The sequence below is a fragment of the Cervus elaphus genome, chromosome X, assembly GCF_910594005.1.
Source record: "Cervus elaphus chromosome X, mCerEla1.1, whole genome shotgun sequence".
NCBI lineage: Eukaryota > Metazoa > Chordata > Mammalia > Artiodactyla > Cervidae > Cervus > Cervus elaphus.
Window position 1 is genome coordinate 176,941,203 of NC_057848.1, and position 19,147 is coordinate 176,960,349.

At 40.8% G+C, this 19,147-nt stretch overlaps 1 protein-coding gene across 1 annotated transcript in view; it reads right to left on the bottom strand.

The window, feature by feature from the left end:
• Positions 1-19,147, bottom strand: part of LOC122690064 (odorant-binding protein-like) — a 28,224-nt gene that overhangs the window by 7,145 nt on the left and 1,932 nt on the right. The window contains exons 2-4 of the mRNA XM_043897015.1: positions 8,310-8,510; positions 7,711-7,847; positions 5,270-5,340 (exon numbers count right to left, since the gene is read on the bottom strand). Of these exons, the coding sequence (XP_043752950.1) occupies positions 5,270-5,340; positions 7,711-7,847; positions 8,310-8,489 (388 nt within the window). The 5' untranslated portion in view covers positions 8,490-8,510. The remainder of the gene's footprint in view (positions 1-5,269; positions 5,341-7,710; positions 7,848-8,309; positions 8,511-19,147) is intronic.

Consider the following 19,147-nt stretch of genomic DNA (forward strand, 5'->3'; position numbering starts at 1 on the left):
GTCTGAGTGCCCTGAGGGCAAACTGAGGGAGGTTTTGTGAGATTCCAACTTAAACTGTGGGATAACAAAAGAGAGAGAGAAAATTAACCGGCCCGAACACACTGCTGGCCGTTCGCAGAACAAAGGTCTGAGCAAGTCCAGAGGAGCTAGGCGGCTGCGGACTGGCCCAGCCCCACCAGCGGCAGGAGGCAGGGAGGAGGGGAAAGGGGCAAACTCTGCCCCAAAGACAGCATCCCCTACCACAATGCAAACAGGCCTCCAGTTTCTAACCAAAGACTTTCTGAGATTCTGGATGGTCCACATCCGCTGGGAGGGTCGCGGCTAAACTCAAGGCACACGCACCCGACTGGTGCGGGTGGAAACTGAGGCTGGGGCCACTTAGGGGAGAAGGCACACTGCACTGGGGGAGAGTGCGCCCATCAAGCTCCTGGCTGCCTGAGCTGCTCAGGCTGGGGAAGGCACAAAACGCAGGCCCAACAGAGTCCACGCTTTTGTGGAATACCCAAAAACTGGAACCACATACAACCCAGGGCAACCTCATATAGAGCAGCCGGGAGCCTGAGCAGTGCAGATGGGGAAAGCAGCGCCCCTCCCTCCCCGCAGTGCGACGGAACTAGCGAACCTGAACAAGAGACCACCTCCGCCCGCCTGTGTCAGGGCGGAAATTAGGTTCTGAAGAGACCAGCAAACAGAAGCCAAATAAACAAAGGGAACCGCTTCAGAAGGGACCGGTGCAACAGATTAAAATCCCTGTAGATAACACCGACTACACCAGAAGGGGCCTATAGATATCAAGAGGCGTAAGCTGAAACGAGGAGCTCTCTGAAATTGAACCGAACCACACCGACTGCAGTAGCTCCAGAGAAATTCCTAGATATATTTTTACCTTGTTTTTAATTAAAAAAATTTTTTTCTTTTCTTTTTTCTCTTATTTTCTTTTAAAATTCCCTATTACTCCCCCATTGCTCCTTAACTTTCATTTTCATATATTTTTTATGATTTTTCAATTAGGAAAAAAATTTTTTTCTTGTTTCTTTTTTCTTTCTTTATCTTTTTCTCTAATTTTCTTTTAAAGTCCTCAATTACTCCTCTACTACTCCTTAATTTTCATTTTCATTTCACTATAACCTTGCAAAAAAAAAAAAAAGAGAGAAGCCCTATTTTGAAACCGAACTTCATATATATTTCTAAAATCTTTTCTGTTTTTGTTCTTGTTTTCAATATTGTATTTTTAAGAGACTAACCTCTACTCTAGATTTTTAATCTTTGTTTTTCAGTATGTGATATAAACTTTGGACATTTAAGAATCCAATCTTCAGCTCCCAATTTTTACTCAGGAATGTGTTGATTACTCTCTCCCACTTTTGACTCTCCATTTTCTACCTCAGAACACCACTGTTTCCTCCATTCCCCTTCTCTTCCCAATCCAATTCTGTGAATCTTTGTGAGTGTCTGGGCTACGGAGAAAACTTTGGGAACAGACAACTGCGTAGATCTGTCTCTCTCCTCTTGAGTCCCCCTTTTTCTCCTCCTGCTCATCTCTATCTCCTCCCCCTCTCCTCTTTTTCATGTAGCTCTGGGAACCCATCTGGGTGTCCCTCACGGGGGAGAATCTTTTTGCCATTAACCTAGAAGTTTCTTTATCAGTGCTGTATAGTTGGAGACGTCTTGAGACTACTGGAAGAATAAGACTGAAATGCAGAGGCAGGAGGCTTAAACTCAAAACCTGAGAACACCAGAAAACTCCTGACTACATGGAACATTAAGTAATAAGAGGCCATCCAAAAGCCTCCATAGCTACACTGAAACCAACCACCACCCAAGAGCCAGTAAGGTTCAGAACAAGATATACCATGCAAATTCTTCAGCAACGCAGGAACAAAGCCCTGAACGTCAACATACAGGCTGCCCAAAGTCACACCTAACACATAGACCCATCTCAAAACTCATTACTGGGCACTCCATTACACTCCAGAGAGAAGAAATCCAGTTCCATGCACCAGAACACTGACACAAGCCTCCCTAACCCGGAAACCTTGACAAGCCAATTGTCCAAACCCACACACTGGGTGAAACCTCCACAATAAAAAGGAACCACAGACCTCCAGAATACAGAAAGCCCACTGCAGACACAGCAATCTAAACAAGATGAAAAGGCAGAGAAATACCAAACAGGTAAAGGAACATGAAAAATGTCCACCAAGTCAAACAAAAGAGGAGGAGATAGGGAATCTACCTGAAAAGGAATCTAGAATAATGATAATAAAAATGATCCAATATCTTGAAAACAAAATGGAGTTACAGATAAATAGCCTGGAGACAAAGATTGAGAAGATGCAAGAAATGTTTAATAAAGACCAAGGAGAAATTAAAAAGAGTCAATTCAAAATGAATAATGCAATAAATGAGATCAAAAACACTCTGGAGGGAACCAAGAGTAGAATAACGGAGGCAGAAGATAGGATAAGTGAGGTAGAAGATAAAATGGTGGAAATAAATGAAGCAGAGAGGGAAAAAGAGAAAAGAATCAAAAGAAATGAGGACAACCTCAGGGACCTCTGGGACAATGTGAAAGGCCCCAACATTCGAATCATAGGAGTCCCAGAAGAAGAAGACAAAAAGAAAGGCCATGCGAAAATACTCGAGGAGATAATAGCTGAAAACTTCCCTAAAATGGGGAAGGAAATAGCCACCCAAGTCCAAGAAACCCAGAGTGTCCAAAATAGAATAAACCCAAGGTGAAACACCCTTGGGTTTATATTAATCAAATATTGGGTTAATGTTAATCAAAGTAACAATGATAAAACACAGAAAACAAATATTAAAATCACTAAGGGAGAAGCAACAGATAACACACAAAGGGATTCCCATAAGGATAACAGCTGATCTATCAATAGAAACCCTCCAGGCCAGAAGGGCATGGCAGGACATACTTAGAGTAATGAAAGAGAATAACCTACAACCTAGATTACTGTACCCAGCAAGGATCTCATTCAGATATGAAGGAGAATTCCAAAGCTTTACAGACAAGCAAAAGCTGAGAGAATTCAGCACCACCAAACCAGCTCTTCAACAAATGCTAAAGGATCTTCTCTAGACAGGAAACACAGAAAGCTTATATAAACGTGAACCCAAAACAACAAAGTAAATGGCAACGGGACCAGACCTATCAATAATTACCTTAATTGTAAATGGGTTGAATGCCCCAACCAAAAGACAAAGACTGGCTGAATGGATACAAAAACAAGACCCCTATATATGCTGTCTACAAGAGACCCACCTCAAAACAAGAGACACATACAGACTAAAAGTGAAGGGCTGGAAAAAAATATTTCACACAAACGGAGAACAAAAGAAAGCAGGAGTCCTAATACTCATATCAGATAAAATAGATTTTCAAATAAAGGCTGTGAAAAGATACAAAGAAGGACACTACATAATGATCAAAGGATCAATTCAAGAAGAAGGTATAACAATTATAAATATATATGCACCCAACATAGGAGTACCACAATATGTAAGGGAAAAGCTAACAATTATGAAAGAGGAAATTAATAGTAACACAATAATAGTGGTAGACGTTAATACCCCACTCACAACTATGGATAGATCAACTAAACAGAAAATTAACAAGGAAACACAAACCTTAAATGACACAATGGATTAGCTAGACCTAATTGATATCTATAGGACATTTCACCCCAAAACAATCAACTTCACCTTTTTCTCAAGTGCACACGGAACTTTCTCCAGAATAGATCACATCCTGGGCCATAAATCTAGTCTTGGTAAATTCAAGAATGTTGAAATCATTCCATTCATCTTTTCTGACCACAGTGCAGTAAGATTAGATCTCAATTACAGGAGAAAAATTGCTGAAAATTCAAACATAAGGAGGTTCAATAACACACTCCTGAATAACCAAGAAATCATAGAAGAAATCAAAAAAGAAATCAAAATACGGATAGAAATGAATGAAAATGAAAACATAACTACCTCACACCTATGGGACACTGTAAAAGCAGTGCTAAGGGGAAGGTTCATAGCATTACAGGCTTACCTCAAGAAACAAGAAAAAAGTCAAATAAATAACCTAACTCTACACCTAAAGCAACTAGAGAAGGAAGAAATGAAGATCCCCAGGGTTAGTAGAAGGAAAGAAATTTTTAAAATTAGGGCAGAAATAAATGCAAAAGAAACTAAAGAGACCATAGTAAAAATTGACAAATCTAAAAGCTGGTTTTATGAAAAAATAAACAAAATTGACAAACATGCTTTTTCATTCTCTTCTCTCACCCTCATTCAGAGGCTCTTCAGTTCCTCTTCACTTTCTGCCAATAGAGTGGTATCATTTGCATATCAGAGGCTCTTGATATTTCTCCTGGCAGTCTTGATTCTAGCTTGTGATTCATCTAGCCTGGCATTTCACACGATGCACTCTGCACATAAGTTATGTAAGCAGGGTGATAATATACAGACCCAAGTTATTGCTTTCCCAATTTGGAACCAATGCATGTTTTCCTGTGCAGTTCTAACTGTTGCTTCTTGATTCACATACAGGTTTCTTAGGAAACAGGTAAGGTGTTCCGGTATTCCCATGTCTTTAAGAATTGTCCACAGTTTGTGGCAAGCCTTTAGTCAAAGTCTTTAGCATAATCAGTGAAGCAGAAGTTAGTGTTTTTCTGGAACTCCCTTACTTTCTCCATGATCCAGCAGATGTTGGCAATTTCATCTCTGGTTCCTCAGCCTCTTCAAAACCCAGCTTGCACATCTGGAAATTCTAGGTTCATGTGCTGCTAAAGCCCAGCTTGAAGGATTTGGAGCACAAACTGACTAGCATGTGAAATTAGCGTGACTGTGTGGTACCATTGTTTGACATTGCCCTTCTCTGGGATGGGAACAGAAACTGCCTTTTGCAGTCCTGTGGCCACTGCTCAGCTTTGCAAATTTTCTGGCATATTCTGTACAGCATTTTAACAGCTGTGTCTTTTAGGATTTTCAATAGCTCAGGTTGAATGTCATCAGCCCCACTAACTTTTTCCTAGTAATATTTCCTAAGGCCTATTTGACTTCACACTCTAGGGTGCCTGGCTCTAGTCTTATTGAGTAAAACTCAGCTGTGTGGAGACGGTCCAGTCCTTCACTTCTAACTGTTAGGAAGAGTAGAATGCAGGTGTATGGGGGTAATTGAAGGAAGTCAAGACCAAGATTTCCACCCAAACGCACTCCTCCTAGTGAAACATTCTTACATTCAACATCAGATACTTACATTCAACATCATAAACCCCAGTTTCTCGCTTTACTCCTGTGACACGTTTTTTTATGCACTCTCCATCTGACCTTAAAGACAAAATATATTCAAGTTGTTTTATTAAAATAGGAAGATTTGGTATATAATTAGAATTTCTTTTTGTATCACACCCCAGATTGTGCTTGTATCACCTCAGTACCTGTGAACAATGTGAACAAAGAGAAAAAATATGTTGTCTTAAATCAAGCAACTCTCGGGTGACAAAGATGGTTTGTCTACACATTAGATCTGACTAGTTGTTCTGAAGATAAACTTCAAACACACTATAGGTCTTGTTTAAAGCCAATACACATGGAGACGTCTAGAATTTTAGGAAAACCTAATAAGAATGAGCCGTTCCTTTATATAGTTTATGAAAACTGAGAGGAATAGCCATCATGACAGATGTTGGGAGTGATTCATTAGAGCATATGAGACCCAAATATCACCAAGAGTTAGAAGAAAATTTTTAATTTTCTCAAAACCCACACTCTTTGTACATCACAATCCCGTAAAAAGATTAAACTTTAAAGACATCTTTGTGCTGTATACACATTTACACATACAGACACACAAGTAAAAACACAAGTACACATGATATGCTTGTATGATACAAGGAAATTATACATATATAATATATGTTAAGTATATATTGTTACCTATGTAACAGAAGGGTTCAGGTGACTTCCTATATTGTCCTCTGTGCATGTATGTGAAAAAAAAGATATATTTGGCACATAGAATGCGCAGGAAACAAATATTAAAATGGAAATAACTCAGCAAGAATTGGGTTAATTTTTGAATGGACTCTTTGCAAAGGAATGTCCATAGTGAATTGATTTTACTGTTATCAGTCTTTAGGGAAATACACTGAACTTACTGAAGAGAATCAAAAGGTGGGAACCAAAGAATTTTCCAAAAGCTGCAAATTTCCAAAATTATATCTATGCAATCCAAGCCCTTTCATGTGGCTGAAATACACAGCTCCCTGTATATGCTGACACAAAGTTAAATTTTAAAACCATTGTGCTGAGTGAGAGAAACCAGAGAAAATGATGCAGAGTGCATAACTTTGTCATCTGAAGATCCAGAAAAGATGAGAATAAGCTGGTCAGTTGTTACCTGTTGCCCAAGGGGTAGACATTGAAAAATGACTGATGAAAAGGAGCTGTGATGGAGAAATTATATATATATATATATCATCCTAATCTTTATCTTTGACTGTGCTGAGTCTTTGTTGCTATTTGGCTTTTCTCTAGTTGTGATGAGTGAGGGCTACTCTGGAGTCTCAGGCTTCTCACTCTGGGTAGCTTCTTTTGTGGAGCATGGGGTCTGGAACACGGGCCCTAGAGCACAGGCTCAGTAGTTGTCTCACACATGTCTTGTTTCTCTGCAGCATGTGGGGTCTTCCTGGACCAGAGATGCAACTTGTGTCTCCTGCACTGGCAAGTGGATTCTTTACCCCTGAGCCACCATGGAAGCCCAGAATTCTATATCTCAACTGTGGAGCTCATGGGACAGTTGTGGATATATCAAAGCATATGGAATTAAGACCTCAACAAAGGTGCAGATTATACATAAATACACTTCAGTAAAGCTGATTTCAGAAATGGTGGCTGTGTGACAAGTCAAATACAGGGGACCAAAATTGTCAAGACAGCAGAGGATGATAATAGGTGTTCTTAAAATATTAGTGACAACACACACGTGTATATATATGTGTGTGTGATATATATCTGTGTGTTTGTGTGAGTCTGTTTCTGTATGTGTGGTTATAATATCACTGTATGTATACTCTCTTGGCTCAGTGGTAAAGAATCTGCCTGCAATGCAAGAGACCAGGGTCCTCTCCCGGGGTCAGGAAGATCCCCTTGGAGAAGGGAATAGCAACCCACTCCAGAATTCTGGCTGGGGGAAATCCATGTTCTTTACCCCTACTATCACCTGGGAAGCTCATCTGGGGCTGTGAAGACTTTAGTGAATTCGGTGGTGATGAAATATTCCCGTGAGGAAGCCCCACAGAGCAGAGCTCACTGTGGGCTCTGCCAGTACCATCAAGTTCCGGGCTTGATGGGAAGCATCTGTTACAGACTCTGCAGGAAGGGTTCAAGCCCATGGTTTGTTGCAGGACATGAGCCTCTTCCCGCTGCCGAGTCCCTCTTTCATTTAATGAGTTGATGCCAGTGGAGCTTCTGGAACTCCCACCCTCTTCTAAGCAAAAGCACCAGGACTTCCCCTGGAGGCTCACAAGTGAACAGCCCCCACCCCAGCTCTGAGACCCTGCTCATCCACAACTCACGGCATTACTCTCTCACCATCATTCGGAATTCCCAGCAGATGGAGAAGCCACACCCTCCGCTAGACTCAAGAGCTTATAGGTTTCTTGTTTGTTTGTTTCCTTCGGGGTGATTTTTACTTACTTGAGATAAAAGTCGACGTCAACTGTGTCATTTGGATGAAACTGAACATGACGTAAGTAAATGTGGAATGGTCCGCCCTCAGTGACAATGTCTTTGTTACTGGCTGAGATATAATGGGTTTTCCATGTCCCTGAAAACTAAAATCAAATTCCTGTGAGGAAGCCTCATCCATCTCTGCAAATTCTGCCCGACATCATCGCTCAGGAGGTTCCCTTGTCCTTTCACTTGGGCAGAAGTTACCCATCCTTATGGACATAGCCCTAGGTATAAAATCATTTGGAAACTCAACTCGCGTAAAAGAAGGAACTGAGACATTCCTGAGATAGCTTGAGCTGTCTTGTCAAATGCAAGAGCCCTCATCCAATAGCCGTGTGATCTTCCTTCTGTTTTACAAGAGCAGTGAACATGCATGAGAGCCAATGAATAGATGGCAGAGATGACATGGAGGCCATGCAGAACAGGTAGAGAGCGAGTGAATGGAGCAACTTTGAGTTGCGGGGAGACGGCCAGACTTAGGGATCCACATGACCGAGCCTCAAAAGGGACACGCACACACATATACCCCAAGACCTCCTCCCAGCGTGCACCACCCCTGGTACCGGTACGAGAAGTAGCTGAGCTTCACCTAGGCCTGCATAAAGCAGACCAAGGACAGCACTGAGCAGCAGAACCTTCATCTCACCGTCTCTTCTTCTGCAGAAGCTGAGGGTGTCCCAGTGGTTGGAGAGGATGCAAAACCGGTGCCTCTTTTCTAGCGTGCATCTGTTGGCGTGATGCATCACGGACCAATGGTTGTTCCTCTACAACCAAAGTTACACAGATGTCATCCTCAGTTTCCTGGTTGGCAGAAATAAGCGATCTGGCACTCTGTCATTTCAATAATGAGATTAGTTTTAAGAGAAGCTGACGTGGATTTGGCATTTTGTCATTTTCATAGTAAGATTTGTTTCAAAAGAAGATTATGAATAAGTGAGAAATCACAGTACACATGTGATAATTTCAAGGTCAGGAATATATACTTTTCTTTATATCCAGAGATCCAAAATGGGGTGAGCTGTCCAAGGTACATACCACCAGCCTGCCCCCAAGCCCCCATATTGTTCACTAAGCCCAGGGGAGAGTGTTCAAAATTTATTATGCAAAAGTAAATATTGACTGTGTGGGTTAGCCAAGGAAAATCTGTTTTGTAAGTGACCCTTGAAAAGCCTCCTGTTTCTCAAAGCTGATGAGCATGTCTGCACAAAGCATTTCTCACCTGTCCCACAGTGAGCTCTTTCCTCCAAATTTCTAAGAGGAAGATCCGTTCAGATGCCCTTAACCTGATATGAATGCCCAGTACCTTCAGGTTCTGGGCTCAGTGGAAACCATCTGTTACCAACTCTGCAGGAAGGGTTCAAGCCCCTGGTTGGCATGTCAGCAATTCATTTCCATTACCCCTTTTCCAGACACTCTGTACCCACCTAATCTGTCATGTAGTACTTACTCACTGACCTAGTTGTTTCTCTGGGTGAGTGAAAAAGCAGGATAGTAGTGCTTGCAATTTTTAGAATTTAAATGGGAAAAGTAAATTTCCTAACTCTATACGTCTAGTTATTTTCCTAACTCTATATGAAAGAAGCAGAGACATTACTTTGCCAACAAAGGTCCGTCTGGTCAAGGCTATGGTTTTTCCGGTGGTCATGTATGGATGTGAGAGTTGGACTGTGAAGAAAGCTGAGCACTGTAAAATTGATGCTTTTGAACTGTGGTGTTGGAGAAGACTCTTGAGTGTCCCTTGGACTGCAAGGAGATCCAACCAGACCATCCTAAAGGAGATCAGTCCCGGGTGTTCATTGGAAGGACTGATGCTCAAGTTGAAACTCCAATACTTTGGCCACCTCATGCAAAGACTTGACTCATTGGAAAAGTCCCGGATGCTGGGAGTGATTGGGGGCAGGAGGAGAAGGGGATGACAGAGGATGAGACGGCTGGATGGCATCACCAACTCAATGGGCATGAGTTTGAGCAGACTCCGGGAGTTTCTGATGGACAGGGAGGCCTGGCGTGCTGCGATTCATGGGGTCACAAAGAGTCGGACACGACTTAGAGACTGAACTGAACTTAACTGATATGAAAGAATCCATTGTTTTGTAGTTTTAATCAAAGTTCATCTTCACTGATAGTGATTTATCAAATAAGTATATTAAAATTTAGTTTTGTTCTGAGTGTAGAAATGAAGAAACATTCAGTCTCAGGATTCCCAAGTCAGCTGAGGGGCAATCCCTGCAGGGCTCACCCAGTACTGGCTTCTCCTGGGGCAAATCAGAGCTGAGAGTCCTAAGCTTAGATTGAAGCCTGTCTCAAGAACGTCTTCAGCTCATGTCTTCAGTCGAAACTTTCCATCTTGACCTGGAACAACGGTACTATCTTTTGTTTTCTCTTTCTTCTTTTCTTTTGGTTCCGTGTCATTTTTCTCTTTCAGTCACACATTCCTTCGTATAGTATCCAGTTCTGGTTTTTGGCTGTGACACCTGGATGATTGAAGGCTTTCATGTCTCAAAAGACCCTGAAATGGTTTCCTGTCTTTGGTCCTCGATCCAGATAATAATTTGGTTTTTTGTCTCTTTGTCTCTTTTGTCTTCACCCAGCAGCATGCAGGTTCTTAGTTGTCCAACCAGGAATAGAACCAATACCCAGTGCACCAGAAGTGCAGGATCGCAACCACTGGACCACCAGGAAAGTCCCTGAATCTGATGATTAAAAGCAGGGATGTGATCCCAGCTAGCACCCCTCTTCTTCCCATCATCACCCTTCCATCTCTTCCTCTGCACTTCCAGCATTTTCAGGTTTTTCTTTGGGGTTCCCACCAACATGTGTCCCCTCAGAATGTATCCTAAGACCATCGCATCTTAGGATGGCCTCACTGTCTGCCAATCCAGGGGAAATTAAACATCAGTTACTCTTAAGAGTTCATCGCACCAGTAGTGAAAATCCAGTTGTCTTCCATTCATCTCAGCGCTCCTTCCCTCGCTGTGTTCTCGCGTCTGTTCTCTATGTCTGTGTTTCCACTCCTTCCTTCCAAGCTGGTGAGAAGTTGCTTTCACACAGGGAGACCAGCCATATGCTCTATGACAACCTAGAGGGGGTGAGATAGAGCGAGAGGAGGGGCTCAAAAAAGAGGTGTTGCAAGGATAGTTATGACTGATTAGCTTGCTGTATGCAAGGTCTGAAGAAAACATTGAAAAGCAATTCTCCAATTAAAAAAATGAACTAAAAACGAAAATTGTCACTCATAAGGTAATTCACTAAAAAAAAAAAATTCCTATTGTTTTGTACCAAAAGGACGTCATACAGCCTTTAATACAAACTATGTCACGAATACTGGTGAAAATGCAGATAACCTAATGATAAATAAAAAGAAAACCGTCTTACTCAGATGTTAACTCTGCAGCCACTCAAATATAATGCTAAAGCTAGGCTTGCTCTGTCTCCTTCTCGAATTTATCCACGTTTCTGTAACTATGAAGCCTCTCTATCCCAGTATATTAATTTTGTCTTGCCTGTCTGTTTTCTCTTTAGCACTGTTTTTACATCTTAGATTGCACAGCTCCTATTGTTGTAGCCATGCGTTCTGGGAAACAAACTCACTCAGAAGGACAATGCAGATAGTGGAGTGCAGTTTATTACACTGGCAGGCCCAAGGCAGAGTCTCCTCTTAGCCAAGGACCCCGACCAGTTTTTGTGAAAACCTTTTATACCCTAAGTGTACTTGCTCAAACCCACCTCCCCAAATTCTTTGCAACTAGTCTGGACAAGGTAAAAGAGAGATACAGTCAAAGTTAACCCATGATTCCTGTGTCACAAGACTAGATAAGCAGTGGATATTTATACAGGCCTGTGGTCATATCCCAATAAACATAATGGAATTGACCACTTTGTTCTGTTACAGAGATAATTAGCATGTTCTTTTAGGCAACAGAGAGTCCAAGTCCTGAGGATCTTTTATCCAGGGGGTCTGATTTTCCATTGGAATGCCATTTCTATAGACACCGGGCACAATGTTCAGAGTCCATTGGGAGGGTGACCATGCATGTAGCCTAATGTTCACAGCCTGGCCTAAGACGAAGTCCAGCTTTGTCTGTTTTTTCCTTCACTATCTAAACAGTGGAAGGAAGCTATTGAGCTTGGCTACCAAACACTCTCAGTGTTCCCTCTAGCATTCATAAGAAAGGTTCCAATGCAAATAGAATTTAATTTTGTTTAATAAACCACAAGCCCACTTTATTTTTTCAAAGAAAATAATTGCATATGTAGCTTATATTATCACAAAGATCTTTCTTAATATCTATTTATTTCCCCATTTATTTATTTGTTTCAGGTCTTAGTTGCAGCACATGGAATCTTTGTTTCCTTAAGGCCAGTTTTTAGTTATGGTGCATGGACTCTCTAGCTGTATTACCCACAGACCAATGAATCTGAGAGAGGAAGTATTGAGGCGAGGAATATGACTTTATTCAGAAAGTTGCCTGACTGAGAAGATGCAGACTAATGTCCCCAAGTAATCATCTTGTCAGGGTCTGGATGCCGGGTTCTTGTATAGAACCAGATGGAGAGAAGCAATGAGGGACTCAAGTCAAGAGACAGAAGAGAGAGCAAGAGATAGTGAGGAACTAAAGTAAAAAGCATCTTCAGTCTTGGAAAACATCTCTGCCAAGGGCCAACCTTTGGAAGGGGTGTGTTCATCTCTTCCTTTCATTGGTGGGAAAGGTCAGATTGTCTCCCTGTGAGCTGAACAAAGGCACTTTAGTTCAACAGCCAGGCAGAAGGGTGTGGTCCTCTGAGGCAGGCCTTTATGTTTGCCTATGATAGCAATGGCAAGGAAAAGCAAGTCAGAAGGAGCAGTTCCAACATGGAGTCAGAACCGGTTCTTCTCTACGACAATTCCCCCCATCTAAGTCCATTCCATAAGTCTTGTTGAAAACGGGGGTGACAACCATCCTGCTTTATCAGATTTCTCTTTCTGGGGATGTCTCCCATTGCTGCTTACTGTTTTACATGTTGAAATGTGTCTTCTTTTGGTTCCTCCTTGTAAACGGTCTGGAAGTCTAGACTTAGAAAGACTGCTTCAAACCCAGAAGGCAGCATCTCAAGTTCTGGAAGCATCTCAAGTTTTATATGTGAAGATCAAAAAGCCAGGGCTTAATGAAATGACTTCCTTGGTCTGTACCTCAGCCATCTGGGCGCCTGTAAACCTGCTTTCTCAGTATTTCCTCAGGGTTCACCAGATGCAGTGGCTGAAGTCTGGTGACTGCTAAGTGACAGGCATTCCTCTTCCTCAGGGCTCACCAACTCATGTTCAGTTCGGGTCAGTCACTCAGTCATGTCTGGCTCTTTGTGACCCCATGGACTGCATGTCGGAGGGCTGTGATTGCTGGTTCCATTTCTCAGAGTCCCCTCTTGGTCATGAATGTGACCAGTGTCTGTGGGACACTTTATGATCAACTTTTCTCCCACTGTGTTGAAAGTCTCATTTCAGTGATTTTTTGTTTGTTTGTTTTTGCCCAGTCCAGCCACATATTCTTTTCAAGCCACTACAGGTGTGATGTTTTGTACCAGTTCCAGCAGTTTTTTTAAAAATCTGGATTGTGTCTAACTATAATCCAGGAGACATTTTCCCTTGAATCTTCTTCTCATCCCTAGAATCACACTGTTCCAATTATTTTATGTTACATGTGTGATTTTCTCAAAATGTTTAGCCATAGTGGTATGTTGAATGCCCTATGACATATTGGTTACTGCAAGAGACAAAAACCTTATAAATTTAACAGGATATAAGTAATGGAGCTAGTAACATAGACAGTGATGTAGTTCAACAGAGAAACCTGAGACATGATTTGAAAACAAAGAACAAAGTTAAACAATGGTTAGTATAACTAGTTTTATTCCAGTTGCAATAATCAGGTGACCCAAGGAGGCATTAACTGATTTAATGAACTATCTGCAGTTTCATTGTACTGGCCACACATATTTATACATGGCTTAATGTTTGAGACAAGCCTATACTGGCAGAAACTTCTAGGTAGAGAGAAAAAGAAAATATTTGTTTTATTCACAAAAGTTTTAATTTACCAAGTTGGTATAAGTCATAATTATTTTAAGAGAAGATTTTTCTTACACCTGGAAAATACAGATTTAAACTAGTAATTTTGTGTATAGAAATCATAAAATTTATGACCATATGTACTAGTTCACTCAGGTCTATGTAAGTAATTCTTTATGTTAACAGCATTGTGAAGGCTTCAGGTTTCCCATCAGAATTCTTTCATATTTTCGTTTACTCAGTTCAGCATTATGGTCTGACAGTCAGAAACTTGTGTTTATCCAAAATTCTTTTTTATCAGTGTTCTGAATGGAAAGCATTTCTCCAAAGGCATAAGAGTGAAACCATAGCTGTCTATAATGAGAAAAGACTTCAGAAGTCAAGTTTAAATCTGATTACAATGAAATTGACAAACCAATCTGGTTATTGTTGTGACATACAACACTTTCAGATAATAACTAGAATTATGACTAATAATATTTTACCAAAACATATCAGCTTTTTAGGAACTCCATATAATCTCTAGACTGTCTTTATCATTTATGATATAAGTTAAATTTTTACTAATCTGAAAACACTCCCATGAAGTTTAACATACCCAGTGAACCTAATTAGGTCAATATCTTGCTTTGGGGTATTTTGGGAGCCCTTTATCGTCCCAAAGTTAGATAAAGGTTATTTGATTTGAGAATTTTGTCAAAAGAGCTTTCAAAAACAAACAAACAAAAAAAATTAAATACAATAGGCTCATATGTCTCTGTGAAAGAAGTTATTTACTAAGCCAAAGTGATAATAAAAAAGTTCAAAGGCAAATACAGAACAGATCACTTAAAAAGGTAAAGAAACTTAACATTTGCTTTCAAAAGCAACTGAACTTTTCAGAAAACTTGCCTTTAAAAAAAAATTTACATTTTGCATCCACTTACTTTAAAAATTCATTTATTCAGTTAAGTTGTTTTAAACTTACTCAGTCCTGAGTGATCAAGTACAAAGCCCATTTTGAGGTCTCTTATCCACAAATCTTTTGTCACGTAATTGTTTCAGCATAATTTTAACTTTTAAGTTGTAGAGTATCTGGAGATATCCTAAAAGGCGGAAGCCTTTCTAAAAGTTCACTGAAAACTCCTGTTTAATTTGCATACTTTCCTCAAAAGTTTCTTCACATTGAGTTACTTTCCTTACTGACAGATTTGTAAGAAATACGATAAGATTTTATTTAGCTTCTGTTAAACGTTGACACAATTCAAATATTATACTTAAAGGTATGTCTAATGTTGATGATCAAGACAGGTCTATATTAGCTAGATCAACAAACTTAAACATTAATACCAGACACTAATTTAATATGGAAAATCCCAGTTCACATGAATGTGACATTCATTTAAAATAATGATTTTTTTTTTATTTAGAATTGTATGGTTTGTATGATTGTGAGCACTTACATTCACTTAAGTTAACTAAATAGAGCTCTTTTATAAATCAACTCTGGCAGCGTTATCCAAAGACAAAGATGCATACACACAGCAACAAAGAGGTCTCAGTTTATTTTCAAGAATTCAGTCCTAAGTCAGGTAGAGCAATGTAAAAACCCATCAACTTGCAAAAGAGTTTAGACTCAAGTGGGGTTTCTGAAAAATGGAACGAGTCAAGCTCACTTGGCTAGATGGCTGAATATTTGCAGAAGAAGAAATTTATAAGTATCTTGAACAAACCAACTTCTAAATTACGTTACACTCTCTTAAATTTGCATGTAAAAAAGGCAGTGCAGATGACTGTTCCTGAGAGGACCGGATGGAACATTTTCATCTCAAAACTACAGGCAAATTTTTCCTAGAATGACTTTGTTGCCCTCTGGTTTAATATTCACCAGCCTCATAAGATAAACTGGAAACTTTCTGAAGTGGTAAAGCATTTTTGGAGCCACCCTTGGGTCCTGAAAAGGCTACATTTGTAAAACAAAGACAGTTTTGTTTTTCTTTTTGAAAGAATTGCAAATGGTCACCTCAATGAAACTGAAGGACTTGCCATACCCCTTTCCCTATGTTGGAAAGCTTTGCTTTTACTCATTTAACTTAGGGGAGAAGACCTCTTGAGAAGGCTCGCAGGCAACGCCTAGGCTCCTGTAAATCAATCTGGACCGAAGGGGAATGAGGTGAAGGTACCAGGAAAGACAGACTGAGAAGTCTGCATAATCCCGCCAGGAAGGCAGCAATCAGGGGGAAGTGGGTTCAGTGATTAGCTTGAACCAATATATGCCTCATTTGCATGGAAGCCCTGAGGACAAATGACCTCTGCAGCTAGGGTCTTTCCCAAATATTTTCTGATCATCGCCGGCTAGCCTCAAGCATCCAGGCTCCTGGCTGGCTAAGCCAGATTTGTTACCAAGTCCAAGCTCCTTCTGGTCACCACACAACAGGCCACTGCATCTGAGAGACTAGGACAGGCCACTGCGTCTGAGAGACTAGGCGTTGAGGCCAGGAATATGACTTCATTTGGAAAGCCAGCTGACCGAGAAGATGGCCGACTAACGTCTCAGGGCAGCCATCTTGTTGGGGTCTGGATGCCAGGTTCTTTTATAGAGTCAGACGGAGAGATGCAATGAGGAACTAATGTTGATAGGCAAAACAAAGAGTGAGAGAGAGTGAAGAAGTAAGGTAACCTGTGTCTTCAGTCTTGCTAGACATCCCTGGGAAGGACCAGCCTTTGGAAGGGGTGTGTTTATCTGTTCTGTTTTGTAGCCACTCACAGGTGGTCAGGTTCAGATGATCTCTCTATGGACTGAAGAAAGGCACTTGAGTTTACAATCATGCAGAGGGGCAGTGTCCTTTGAGGCAGGTTGTTATGTATCATGGGGCTTTCCTGGTGGCTCAGGGGGTAAAGAATCTTCCTGCAATACGAGAGACCCAGGTTCATCCCCTGGTCAGAAAAATCCCCTGGAGAAGGGAATGGCTACTCACTTGTCAGGGAATGTTTGACTGGAGGCTTCCTACGTGCTGTCTCTCATGAGTCCTTTGTCCCTCTTCAAGCAGAACAGCACGCTGCTCCCAGGGACTGAGGTCATTCTGTGAGGCAGGCTTGTGTCTCCTTTAGTAAACATTCTCTTTAGGACAGAACTGCTTAGTCTCATTCCCCTTTCTTGAGATATGGATTGTCTCCTGACCTTGTGACTAACATTACCCCTTGTTCCTTTGGTAATGGTTGCTGTACGTTTGGTTTTCTGATCTCTATCATTCTCGAAAGAAGTTTCTTGTACCACAGCCTATATATACTCATAGAAAAATCATTAAAGCACCTTTGTTCCATTAGAGCTTAGGTCCCCGGGTCTTTTTTGTCTCTCTCTCTCCCTCTGTTTCTGGCTGATTCTCTGGAGCGGGGAGACCCGTTGTGCTCACTTTCCTGCCTGGGCTTCTAAGATCCCCTCGATAGGACGCCTGGTGCCTTCGTGAGTGATGCAGGTCCTGTGTCAAGGGCTTTATTGGTCCTCTGCGTAAACCAGGGACTATCAGCCTCTTTCTCTCTTTTACTTTCTTATCGTCGACTCGGTACCACCAGGTTCCGGTCCATTAAAGGACCCCAACAAATGGCTCCAAGAAACAGGGACACTGGTATACGTGGCATATCGGGTGGAGTGACTCAGGGACCTATTAAGGTCGGTAAGTACTAAGACATGGGTCAAGCGGCTGGAAAGCCCCATCATTTTTCTACTTTACTTCACCATTTGTTTAAAGTTCAGGGACTTCTGGTTTCACACCAGTGAATAGAGTCTTGTCACAATCTAGGATCAAAAACTCAAAAGATGCAAATACTAGCTGAAACAATGGCTACTACCTTTAAAAAGGGAAACGAAGAAAAAAAAAAAAAAAAGGGAAACGAAGGATGTTTTACATGTGGAGATAAAAACCATTTAAAAAGGGACTGCCCTAAGAAGGCTAATAAAAAACCTCCAAGAATTCACCCTTGCTGCCACAGAGGAATGCACTGGGCCAAAGACAGTAAATTTAAATTTGATATTGAAGGAAAACCTATTCCAAGAAACTCCAAACAGGGGACCTCCCAGGTCCCCTACAACAAAAACCAGGGGCAAATTCTATCTTTTCCCTCAAACCCTCAACGTCCAGCAGTGCTGCCATTAATATACCAACCCTAAATGATTTTTTCCTTTACCCTTAAGCAGTCCCTTCTAGAATGCCTACCAGACTTTTTGGACCCCTGCCCCCACACACCTTCAGTCTTGTACTTGTCTGATCTAATTGGGCTTCTAAAGGAATCACTGTTCACCCTGGAATAATTGATTCAAATTATAAAGGAGAGATTCAAATTTTGATGTCAGCTCAAATTCTATGGCAGTTCAAATGGGGGGACAAAATTGCTCAATTACTTCTTTTGCCTTACATTTCTATTAACCTCTAATAATGTATGGACAGGCAGATTTGGCAATACAGATCAAAAACAATCCTTATGGACATCATTGGTATTTGAATATGCCTGACCAAATATAAATATCAAAATTAATGGTAAAAGATTTTCTGGGTTCCTTGGCACTGGATCTAATATTACTATTATTTCCAAACAAGTATGGCCCGAATCCTGGCCTTTACAAAATGTCTCTTCCCAAATTACAGGAATTTCTCAAACCAAAGTACAAGAAATTTATCAAAATATTCAAATCTACCCATATGATAGACCAAAAGGCCAACCTACAACATGAAGACCTTATGTGATAGATGCACCCCTTAATCTAATAGGAAGGGACTTACCTATGCAATGGGAAAATCAGATATACATTCCACATTTTTCCTAGGGGCCACTGCTCATTTAACAAACAAAACAATTATTAAAATAACTGAGAAGAATTATGAGCCTATTTGGACAAAGCAATGGCCCCTTATGAAAGAAAATTTACAAGCTACTAGAGAATTTATACACACACAATTAAAATCGAAACATATTAAGGAATCTTGCTCTTCTTGGAACTCTCCTATTTTTGTTATAAAAAGGATATCTAAAACATGGTGTCACTTAACAGACTTTAGAAAATTTAATTCTTTTATGAAACCTATGGGTGCATTACAACCAGAGATCCCATCACCTATTATTATTCCTCAAAATTGGCACATTATTATTACTGATTCACCAGATTGCTTTTTTAATATACCTTTACACCCTTTAGATTGGGAGAGATTCACTTTCTCTCTCCCTTATCCTAATCATATCGGGCCTCACAAAAGATTTCAATAGACTATGTTACCTCAAGGTATGCTTAAAAGTCCTGCTACTGCTGCTGCTAAGTCACTTCAGTCGTGTCTGACTCTATGTGACCCCATAGATGTCAGCCCACCAGGCTCCCCCATCCCTGGA